We start from the raw sequence: 11944 nt of genomic DNA on the forward strand, positions 1-11944 counted from the left end.
GATTCTTCCACAAGCCTCCAATGAGCTGGAGGTCCGATGTCAAGCGTTACAAACTTAAGGATCTAGGGAAGTGGAAAAGGTAAGCACTGATGCTTGGGAGACCTGCCAGGGAAAAAGGAGGAGGAGGAGTCTCCCAAGGACTGTTTCTAACTCTAGGAAGATTGGAGCTCGGGTGGACACTCAACAGTGCCAGCCTCTGGTCTGTAAAAGAACCAGAGTTTCCTGACTGCAAAAGGAATGGAGATTCTAAGATCTGGAAAGAGGTGGACTCCAGAAAAGGGTCGTAAGGGCTGGGAAGGTGGCTCAGTGGTTAGCGTGCTCACCTAGCATGCATGAAGCCCTGAGTTCGATTCCTCAGTACCACCTACACAGAAAAAAAGCCGGAAGTGGCGCTGTGGCTTAAGTGATAGAGTGTTAGCCTTGAGCCAAAGAATCTCAGGGACAGCGCCCAGGCTCTGAGTTCAAACCCCAGGACTGGCAAATAAAAAAAAAGGGGGGGGTAGCTAAGTAACCACAGGTTCTAACACAGCAGTGACAATAGATAGGAAGGTGTGTGTGCACCCCGGGTAGGTGGGTGGTGGGAATATTTGGTTGGGTTAGAATCGGCCAACAGTGCTGAGGTGAATTCTGGAACCTCTACCTCTAAGTAGGATGATGTTTGCGACTTTGCAGAGAAAAGTCAGCATTTCCAAGCCTCTTCAACCTCAGCCTCCAGACCGAACCCTTAGAGACCTCCTCCCTTCCTCTTCCACTTTGCATTCTAGTCTCTACCACCCCAGGTGCCACTGCAAATACCCACCCCACACAGGCTTTTGGGTTCATGCAGGCTTAGGAAGGCTGGGAGAGGGATAGACGTGTGTCCTCAGAGTAGAAGAGGAAATTGAGGCTGAAGAGGACAGCAACTAGTTGAAAGACCCACCGCTCCCTTCCTTTCCCAGGTCTTGGCCACTGAAGACAGGAGATCCTCACTGGTGACAAGACAAGGAGACTGAGATTCTGTGTGTGTTGGAGGTGGGGGGGAGGGAACCCCGAAAGAAATATTTCGGCTTAACCGGGCAAACAGGAGAGAGGCAAGGGACTCAGGTGAGGGTTTCAGCCAGGGAAGGCCTAGATAGAACCAGAGACCCAGGGGGAAGGAGGCTGGGCAGCCCAAGGTGGGGTTTGATGGCTTAAGGGATTTTAAACTAACTAAATAAATAAAGATCTGGGCAGGGGGACCAGCCAGCTGGAGAGGCTGAGACAAAGACAGACGCACAGACAGAAGGACCCGAGGATGTTGGAGGAGCAGGAGGACCTGGGGAGAGGGGGGAAGAGGAGAGGGGGGGAGCAAGACAGGATGAGCATCTCTCCCCCCTGGAGACTATTCTTCTGGATGTTCCCGGGCTCAGGTACTCTCCCCTGGCCTCCCCCCCCCCCTCTCTGCAGGATGTGGAGGGGGACGTGGGGTAAGGGGGTCAGACAAGGTAGGCAGAGGGCCCGGGCGATGGTGGGAATGAAGCATCACCGGCTCACCCTACCTGGCGCGCCCAGCTCGCTGGCTCTTCTGGTGCGGGGAGGCGGTGCACGGGGCTCCGGTTCCCTGGCTGCCCGGCTCTCGGTGCACGCAGGGTTCTGTGCTCTCCGTGCAGCCCGCCCAGCTGCTTTCAATCCCAGCCTGCCCCGCCCACCACCACCACCACCACCACCACCACCAACCCCCCTCCCTTCCCCGGGGCCCGCCCCCAACCCCACCTCCAGGGCTCTCCTTACTCTGGGTCTCCCCAAAACATCCATCCTCCACCTCCCAGCCCCTCACATCTCATCCCCAGCTCTTGAACCTAACCCTGGGGGCCTCCACACACCCCCCTCCCCTCCCCGGGAGCTGTCCGCCGGCCGCGTGGTGCTGAATCCAGCCGGGCACTACAGCAGGTGTCCCGCAGCCTGCCCACCCTCCAGGCAGGCAGGAGCAGGGTGTGGGGGGGAGGGTGGGGGAGTAGGGGGGGTGGTGCACTATAGGATAAGCAAAAAGGGCCACTGAGTCTACAGAGGTGAGCAGGGGCGGGGGTGGTCCTCATCTCCTGGAGTGGAAAAGAGGAGGCAGCCACCTTGGGGATGGGGTGGGATTAGGGAGGGGCGGGGAAGGGGTACACAGGGTAGAGGTGGGGTGGGGAGGGGCGTAGGTAACCATCTCGACCTGTTGACATAAGTCTGTCTGTCACATCTGTTCTACCCATCCAGTGACTGAAGCTGCTCCGTCCACATCCCAGGCCCCCTGTGTGTGTGTGTGTGTGTGTGTGTGTGTGTGTGTGTGTGTGAGGTATTAAGTCCTGAGTCACTATGTGGAAAAGATTGGGTGGTAGGTGCCGGGGGGGGGGGAGGGATGAGGGGGGATCAGAGGAAGGGGGCTTCCTCATCCTTCCTAGAGATGACCTTTATGGCGGCTACCCTGTTCCCCATGGATCCCTGGCTATGTACAGGCAGAGATGGCAGAGATACCAACCTGTGGTGGTGGTGGTAGTATTTGAGAGCTAGGGACTGGGGGGTCCCATGATGGTGGGAGAGAGGAAGAGAAATAAAAGGGGAGGGGGTAAGGAAAGGCTCCTGGAACTGGCTGTGTAGGAGGAAGCCAGAGCCCGAGCCCAAACAGAGAGGACAGCTCCGAGAGAGGATGCTCTGGACTCTTTCCTCCCATAGCACCATGGGGAGGGACGCCCCTGGGTAAGGGGGGGGTGCCACACCCTAGCAAGTGCCAGGCTGTTCCTGTCCTATCTGGAGCGGAGCCCTGTGCCCAGATCCTGTTGTCCTTTCTGCCACAGGTGGCGGTGGGAGCAATGTCAGCTTGCATCCTACTGATGATATATATACACAGCCCTGATCCCTGGGGCTCAGCTCCCCCCGCCCCCATCCTGTGTGTGTGTGTGTGTACAATGGGTGGGGGGAAATCACAAGGACAATGTCCTGGCTGGACATTGAAACTCAACGTCCTACTGCTGTGGAAAGAACAGAGCTTTGGACCCAAACAGACACATCAAACCCAAACAAACAGAGCTGATCCCTAATGGGAGGCAAGGCGGCAACAGGATGAGGGTTCCGAGCTGCCAGACAAGAGGCTGGGAAGACAGACACACGCTGTCTTCCAGCTCCGCCGGCTGCTCTCACACCCTGGCTGGCTCAGAGTGACTGCTCCCTGGGGTAGGTGAGTGATGAGCCGGGCTCCTAGGGCAGAGGGGTTGGGCAGCAGGAGGATGCTAAGGTTAAGAGAAGCTGGTACGAAGATGCCAGCCACACGTTCAACCCACTGGCCAAGGCCTAGGGCTTGCTACACGCACCGTAGCAGCATAAGAAACCCGTCACGTGGGCTGACAGTGAGCAACTTGCTCCTCAGCAGCTGTATGGATGCCCGACTGTCAGACACACTGACAGTCTTACCTGCAGGCCTGTATGCAAGAACACAGTCACGCATATGGCTGCACAGGCAGAGGTAGTCTTAATATGTAACGGTACGCAGGGAGAAGACCGGAAGTCCACGGGATGCCCTCGCATATAAACCGTGGCTCAAGACGTGGCCACACACCCACAGTAGCACATACCTTTGGGTATGGCCAGACAGGCCTTCCCATACATGTGATCACAGCTGCAGAGATCCATGCCTGTTCTTTTTCTGATTGGTTGTGGGTCTGGGCACTGTCCCTCAGCTCTTCAGCTCAAGGCCAGCGCTCTACCCCTTGAGCCACAGCGCCACTTCTGGCTTTTTCTGCTTATGTGGTGCTGGGGAATTGAACCCAGGGCCTCGTGCATGCAAGGCAAGCACTCCACCACGGAGCCACCTTCCCAGCCCGTGATCCATGGCTTTCTACACTGGCACACAGTAAAACCGAGTGTAGCATGGACACACAACCACAGGCAGCTACACACAGGCACCCTATCACAGGTGGGTAACTGTATATGAAGATGCTTCTGCCTCTGCACCAAGCCAGCCTCACATATCCCCACAAGGCCATGAGATACCATTAAGTCACACACACCACACCGTGCAGGAAGCCATTCACCTATAGCCACAATCACGTCCTGATGCTCGCTTGGCTCGGCCTCTAGGACCGCCACCATCAGTGCTGTCCTTGGTGCTGCGCATGCGCACACCCAGGCCCAGCAGGTGTATCTTTTCCTGCTGGGGAGGTCCCAGTGTGAGCTAGGCACCCTGGAGGCCTAGACACAAAGGCACCCCTTGGAAGTAGACAATGGCAGGCTGCCGAGTGTCCCTCCTGAGTCCTGGTGAGTGCTCCTTGCTGTGTTCTCCAGTAGCTTGGGGTGTCCTGAGGCGGTGGGGGGGGCTGTCCAGTGGGGGTCACAGCACAGGGCACGAACGGTCTTCCATGTTCTTCTCCCTCACTTGTGCTGGGGATGGGCAGTGTGTGTGTGGGGGGGGGGTCCTGACCATTTCCAGCTGATATGCACAGGGCTCCCCCCACCCACCCACCCAAGGGAGAAAGAAACAAAGGCACAGTTGGAACTCCAAGGTGAAACAAGGAAATCATTTGCTTTATTCTGGGTTGTGGAAGCTCCGATATGAGTCTGAAAAAAACAAAAAGACACTATGGGTGGCAGCCTGCAGCCGGGCTGGCTGAGGATTAACAGTCTCCTTTGGCCATGGGAGCCAAAAGGGCAGTGAAGAGCTTTGACCAGAGGCCTGGGGTGGGCAAAGTCAGGTCCCCTGGGGTGCCCTCCGCCAGGATCGGGGGTGGGGGGCGGGGGGAAGAGGGCTCAAGCACCTGTATTATTCCTCACCCTTCTCAGAGGTGCTGGGCTGGCGAGTGGCCCCCAGAGGCTTGGCCTCGGGGCTCGGCCGCGGTTCCCCGAGGAAGGGCCCCTCACCCTCCAGGTCCAGCTCTTCAAAGGATGAGCCACTGGCCCCTGATTCGCTGTAACTGTGTTCACTCCGGTTATCGCCGTCTTCCCAGCCTCGGCTGCTGCTCACCCCGGGAGACAGGGTTGTGGCGGAGGTCTCCCGGCTGCCAGGGCTGGCCTCCAGGCTTAGAGAACTTGAATCACTCATTACGTCGGCTTCTGTGGCCAGGACAAGGGAGCAGGGGTTAGCATGACCACCACCATGACCCCCCTCCCCAACACACACACCTCCTCCCCTGGTTGGGGGCAGGGGGGGTGGGGCCAGGGGTTCATAAATAATACAGCCATCCTGGGGCTCAGGAGACCCGTGCTGTCTGCTCTCTGCCCTCTGTCCTGACCGGGCTGAGAGAGGGGGCGGGGGGGGCAGAGTGGGAGAGGGCGCAGCTGGCTATGTACTCCTCTCCCTCCCCTGAATTAGCCGCAGCTCCCTGCGCTCCCACAAAGCTGGCCCCCACCCCCACATCCATTAAGGGCCACCAAGCCTTAGGGTGAAGAGCTAGGGTGGAACAAAGAAATACAAGTGGAGCTTCAGCGTCCCCCCACCCCCCAACACACACACACACAATCTTTCACTTCAGGCTCGGAGAAAGGTTGGTCCAAATGACAGAACATTACCCATGAGGCATGAGGAATGAAGAATGGGCCAGGAAGCCCACTCTCAAGCATCACCCCCCCACACCCCCTGCTCTTCCTCCTCCCGCCCCCTCCAACAGAAAGGCCTCCCTAGGGAACAGCTGTATCCAGGAAGTCAGCTGACCCCAGCCCCTGGCCACTTCTTGTTGGTGGTGGTGGGTAACCTGCCATGCCCAGGCCCAGGCCACCCTCCAAGCAAGGGACCCTGCATCTGTCCAGTTCCATCTCAGATCAGGGGCAGTTAGCACAGGTGGGAGGTAGAGTGGAGAAGGCAAAGATCTCTGGCCCTGACATGTCACCTTTCTAGTTTAAGGTGAAGGGAAACAGCTGTTGAACATCATGGCAGGTGAGGGGTGGGCTTTCCCCAGCTCTGTCTCCATGGTGATAGAACTCTGAGCCAGGGGCAGCTGGGAGCTGCTTGGCCTTTGGGCGAGCCTGGAGCTGTCCCTGAGCCTCAGCGGGTGTCTGGGGTGATGAGTGTAGAAGGATTTGGGGTCTTCTCCCTCAATCTACTATGCCCCCCAGAAGATGCCCACTGAGAGCCAGGTGCCGGTGGCTCACGCCTGTCATCCTAGCTACTCGGGAAGCTGAGAGCTGAGGATCACAGTTCAAAGCCAGCTTGGGCAGGAAAGTCTGTGAGACTCTTATGTCCAATGAACCACCAGAAAACCAGAAGTGGCGCTGTGGCTCAAGTGGTAGAGCGCTCGTCTTGAGCTGAAGAGCTGAGGGACAGCGCCCAGGCCCAGAGTTCAAGCCCCATGACCAACAAAAAAACAAAAAAGATGCCCACTGAGGTCTTTACTGGCAGAGGTGGAGTGAGCCCCGGGGAAGGCCAGACTGCTGGTCTGGGGAGTCCTCCTCTTGCTTTGGGTCCCTGGGAGGGCTCCCCCGGGCTTTGTAGATGTTTCTTGCTGACAGTGGAATAGAGCTCTAGTTCCTTACTCTTTTTTTCCCCTAGCCCTGGGGCTTGATCTCAGGGCCTGGCTACTGTCTCTGAGCTGCTTCTTTTTGGGGGGATGTCGGTTGTGGGGCTTGAACTCTGGGCCTGGGCGCTGTCCCTCAGCTCTTCAGCTCCAGGTGAGCACTCCACCACTTGAGCCACAGCACCACTTCCAGTTTTCTGGTGGTTCATTGGAGATAAAGAGTCTCACAGACTTCCCTGCCTGGGCTGGCTTTGAACAGCGATTCTCAGATCTCAGCCTCTTGAGTAGCTAGGATGACAGGTCTAAGCCACCAGCACCTGGCTTCTGAGCTTCTTTGGCTCAAGGCTAGTGCTCTATCACTTTAGCCACAGTGCCACTTCTGGCTTTTTTCTGTGCATGTGGTACTGAAGAATCGAACCCAGGGCTTCATGCATGCTACGTAAACTCTCTACCACTGAGCCACCTGCCCAGCTCCAGTCCCTTACTCTTAAAAGTGGTGACCAGTGTCTCCAGAGGCTGCAGAGCAGTTAGATACACACTGCGGTTTGGTTTTCTATTCACTGGCTCTCTCCAGACTGGAAGCTACCTGTTTCCTAACAGCCTGACTCCTCTTTTCTCCCTGATAGGCGAGGACTGCTCAGAAGACTGAGTCCAGGGGTGCAGCCCAGGCCTCAGTGTGCCCCTGAAAATGACGTCCCTAACTGTCCTTCCCAAGATCTCCACGGGAGGAGGGTCTCCCGGGGTCCCTGGGGAGAAGAGGTGGGGCAAAACCCAGGGCGGCACCTGAATCCCCAGGGCTGCCGCCACGGGGCAGGGGATGTGAAGGAACCTCACCACCACCACCTCCCTCCTCCTCCTCTTCCTGCCCACAGCCAATGCAGGATCAAATATGCATCGCTTCTCCAGAGCTAAATAATACATCAATGTAATAACAGGCAGAAGGCAGCTAATCACCCCCTTTCACCTCTCAGCCCAAGCCGGGGCGCCGGCAGGGAGGCAGGCGGGGACAAGCCATGGCTTGGGGTGGCCGGGCACCCGCTAGGGCCCTGCTGTGTAAGTTGGCACTGCACCTGGCAGCTGGGTGCAGAGTCCGCCCTGGGGTGTCGGGGCCAAGTCCTGTCGGAGGTGGGCAGGCCCCCTGTGCCCCCACATTGGGGAGCAGGCAGGGGGGAGGACAGGCCGGGGAGCGGAGGGAGGGTTGGGAGAGCTGCGGCTGCAGCCAGCTGCAGCGGGTGCCAAGGAGTCTTTTTTACCACCATTGGCAGGCAGTGTTTGAGAGCCAAGGGAGCCGGGTGGGAGGGGCTGGGCCACTGAGGGCGCAAGTGGGAGGTCGCAGGAAGGCCAAGGTGCTCCTCCTTCCTGCCGGGGGGGGGGCGGGGGGGACTGCTTGGGCTTGCTGACCTTGTGCCATGTCCCGTGCCCCCCAGTAGGGGCATGAAGAGTTTCTGCTGGGCACCACAAGGCAGAAGGGAGCAGTACCCCATGGAGGTAATTAAGTGGCAGATGAAGTTAACTGTGTTGGACACGAGCCCCTAGGGAATGATGACTGCCTCCCAGTAGCCTGCTCCCCATCAGCCCCCGCCAAACACTCGGCTCTCAAGGGTGACCTTGGCTATTCAAGGCTGGAGTGGGCAGTGTGCGCAAGAAGGGAAGGGGGCTGGGAGCCCGTGGTGGCTCGCGCTTGTCATCCGAGCTACTCAGGAGGCTGAGCTCTGAGGATCAAGGTTCAAAACCAACCCCAGGCAGTGATGTCCGTAAGACCCTTAACTCCAGTGAACCACCAGAAAACCGGAAGTGGCGCTGTGGCTCAAGTGGTAGAGCGCTCGCCTTGAGCTGAAGAGCCCAGGCCCAGAGTTCAAGCCCCATGACTGGGGGGGGGGGGGGAGAAGGGAAGAGGGATTGTTCCTCTCCTTACAGCCCTGTGGTAGAAGTTGCGGAGTTCAGCGTCACACCAAGACAGTCTACAATTGGGTCCTTTGGGATAGCCTGGGATCAGAAGAAGTTGTAGCAGGGGTGGGGGTGGCCTTGGAGTTGAGCAAGCAGCCTGCTGGCCTGGCCCTGGGTCATTATGGCTGCTAGCAGGTGCATGACCTTGCTCTGGTTTGGGGGAGGGAGGAATTCTGGGAGGGTCCACGAGCACCCAGGCTGACACCATAAGGGGCTGGCCCAGACAGAGGAGCCCCTTCAATGTCCTGGTTGCCAGGAGAGGGGCTCCAGGCCGGACCCCATCCTCGGCCCCCCCTTCTTTCCGTACCTGTGCCGTCCGTCTGGGGATCACAGCTCTCCCCAAGTCCTCTGCATTTCCGCTCTGTCTCCTTCACTTCAGGCACATAGAAATCTCCCTGCCGTGCCAATGGGCACACGAAATGGATCTGGTCTTGCTGGTAAATCTCCAGCCGAGGATGGGCACACAGCTTCCGCTCCTAAGGCAGAGTGGCAAGGGGAATGGAAATAAGCCTAAATTAGGGCTCCTCGCCAACTTGTTCCCACAGCCTCGGGAGATGGTTCGCCGCTCACTCCTTCCGGTGGGGTTGGCTGTGTTCCCCACCTTGTACTCTCTCAACGTTCAAACCCCTATGGAGAGAGAGATGAAAAGTACCTCTGAGTAGGACCCCCCCAAATGTCAAGTTGAGGTGATCCTAAGACTCTGGAGGCCTCAGACCACACACCAGGGTTGATTCTCAGACATGGATGTCTGAGACCAAAACGCTGGTTTCAGAACCATGACACCCCAACTATCCAGAGCTGACACAATGGCTGGGTTGTCAGACTTCCCATCCCACAACTCTCTGGCCCGGATATCCTCTTTCTCTGGGACAATGCTGACCTATACAGTGGTATTAGGCGAAGTCAGTGTCCCTGACCCTAGGCACTGTCCCTGCCCACAGTCCCCACTTCCACTCTTTTTTATTTTGTCGGTCGTGGGGCTTGAACTCTGGGCCTGGGCACTGTCCCTGCACTCTTCAGCTCAAGGTGAGCGTTCTACCACTTGAGCCACAGCACCACATCTGGTTTTCTGAGTGGTTTACTGGAGATAAGAATCTCATGGCTGCCGGGCGCTGGTGGCTCACGCCTGTCATCCTAGCTACTCAGGAGGCTGAGATCTGAGGATCTCGGTTCAAAGCCAGCCCGGGCAGGAAAGACTGTGAGACTCCTATCTCCAATAAATCACCAGAAAACCGGAAGTGGCGCTGTAGCTCAAATGGTAGAGCGCTCGCCTTGAGCTGAAGAGCTGAGGGACAGCGCCCAGGCCCAGAGTTCAAGCCCCACGACCGACCAAAAAAAAAAAAAGAATCTCATGGCTTTTCCTACCCCAGGATGGCTTTGAACCGTGATCCTCAGATCTCAGCCTCCTGAATAGCTAGGATGACAGGCGTGAGCCACTGGCACCCTGCCCCACTTCTACTCTTTTTCCCCTTGCTCCATTTAGGTCTGTCTTTGAGACTCTCCAATGCGCCTTCCTGGTAGCCGTGCCCAGAGTTTTAGCTGAAGAAGAGGAGGCAGAGCCTGAGCAGAATGAGCAGGCAAGACATGCAGGTCTAGCACTGGCTATGACCCAGAGGGCTAAAGTATCAGCTTCTAAGGCCTTAAGCTGTGCGAGGCATACCATGCACGCCCCCCCCTTCTTCTCTCTCTCTGAGTATGTGACACATTCCAGAGCTGCCCTGAGGAGGGGAAGGGGGGGGTCAAGTGTCTCTCATTTCTGCCTCCCCCTCCCCCTTTCCTGTGATAGAGCACAATTACCCACCAAGACAACTGCGAGGCCCCTGCCCTGTCACCGCTCGCCCGCCAACCTTCACAACTGGCTATTTATAGCACCCATTGGCTCTCACCACGAACTCTGCAATGAGCCTTCCACTTAACAGTAATGAGAGACTTATCGCCTGGCGGGGAGAGGCCACTCCAGGACTCCACTTGTCTGCTTGCCTGACCCATCCAACGGTTGACAACAAATTGGGGAGGGTGGCAAGGGGGGGGGAGGATGGAGGAGGAAGGCTGCCAGAAAGATCCAGCCAGACCCTCCTGCCCGCGGGAGGAAGGGAGCATCCAGGGGGGCCACCCTGGGGGTGAGTGGCCTGGGCCCCATCAGCTGTGAGATCAGCCACAAACTCCACAGGTGACCCGGGCAAAGCCTCTGATCCTGAGCTTCCTTCCCAATGGTGAGGACAACACCTTAGCTTGCTAGGTCAGTGAAATGAAGCCATTTTTAGATTGAGTCTATTAATTTTTTTGTGGGTTTTTTTTTGGGGGGGGGGTTTTGTCGGTCATGAGGCTTGAACTCTGGGGCCTGGGCGCTGTCCCTCAGCTCTTCAGTTCAAGGTGAGTGCTCTACCACTTGAGCCACAGCGCCACTTCCGGTTTTCTGGTGCGTTCATTTGGAGATCAGAGTCTCATGGACTTTCCTGCCTGGGGCTGGCTTTGAACCATGATCCTCAGATCTCAGCCTCCTGAGTAGCAAGTATGACAGGCGTGAGCCACTGGTGCCTGGCTCAAAATAGACTTTAAGACCAAATCTTGTTTTGGGTGTGGGTGTGTGGGTGAAGGGGCTTGGACTCTGGGCCTGGGCGCTGCCCCTCAGCTCTTCAGCTCAAGGCGAGCGCTCTACCACTTGGGCCACAGCGCCACTTCTGAGTCTAATCTTCTGTGTCAATCTGGTTGCTGTCTGGGTCATCAGAGATGGTAGGGAGTGGGGGAGAAGTAAAGAAAGCTGGGAGGGCAGAGGGGATGTTCCCAGAAATTAAACCCTATATCTACCTGGAGATTTCAGGAATGACGAGAACTCTAAGCCCCTCCAACAGCCCCTCGCCGACAACTCTGGTCATCTCCCTAACTCTTCTTCTGGAGGAAACACTGGCAGGAACGGGGGGGGGGAAGTGAACAGTGATCTTTCCACCCTGGGCATCAGGGTGGGCAGTATCAAGAAGCCACCCTGTGCCACCTGCTCTGCCAGCCCCCTCGTTGGCAGGCAGGAGGCAGCTCCGTGGCTTCTCTGTGCATCTGCCTCCTCCAGAGAGCCCGGCTCTGAAGTTGCCTGGCTGTGGACAGCCCCGTTGCTATGGAAACTGCATCCTCTATCCTTGCTATTGCCTTCATCTCAAAGCCATGGGGTGGGGGGGGGAAGAACAGAGACATGGGGGGAAGAGACAGAGAGGATGGAGAGAAAAAGCTGTGGCCTGGCGACACACAACTTTTCCTTTTCTGCTCATCTCGCTTGTCTCCTAGCCTCCTACACAGACAGCTCCACAGCTGCCCAGGCCTGCCTCTCTCGGAGCCAGCTTGAACCCACCCCCTGCCACCTGGAGGCTCCTGGTCCTCCCTACTGGGGAGGGGAGAGGGGAGGGCTGGGAGGTGGGGGGAACTTGGAGCTAATTAAAATCTCATTGACTGCTCAACCCCACATCATTAAAAACACATGCCAGATCCTGTCTAAATTCAGGCTTGGGGTGGGGGTAAATGAAGAGAGGAAGGAAGGAAGGAAGGAAGGAAGGAAGGAAGGAAGGAAG

General features: G+C 57.4%; 1 protein-coding gene across 2 annotated transcripts in view; it reads right to left on the reverse strand.

Annotated features, from left to right (window-relative positions):
• Nucleotides 1–4509: 4509 nt before the first annotated feature.
• Nucleotides 4510–11944, reverse strand: part of Tex264 (testis expressed 264) — a 32032-nt gene continuing 24597 nt past the window's right edge. The window contains exons 5-7 of one of the 2 annotated variants that reach the window (XM_013028021.1): nucleotides 8695–8863; nucleotides 4765–5043; nucleotides 4510–4551 (exon numbers count right to left, since the gene is read on the reverse strand). In XM_013028021.1, coding sequence (XP_012883475.1) covers nucleotides 4520–4551; nucleotides 4765–5043; nucleotides 8695–8863 — 480 coding nt within the window. In that variant the 3' untranslated portion in view covers nucleotides 4510–4519. Of the gene's footprint in view, nucleotides 4552–4743; nucleotides 5044–8694; nucleotides 8864–11944 lie in introns of those variants that run through there. The other variant, XM_013028022.1, reaches the window with a different exon arrangement.

This window comes from Dipodomys ordii, unplaced genomic scaffold (assembly GCF_000151885.1).
Source record: "Dipodomys ordii isolate 6190 unplaced genomic scaffold, Dord_2.0 Scaffold107, whole genome shotgun sequence".
In the NCBI taxonomy this organism is placed as follows: domain Eukaryota; kingdom Metazoa; phylum Chordata; class Mammalia; order Rodentia; family Heteromyidae; genus Dipodomys; species Dipodomys ordii.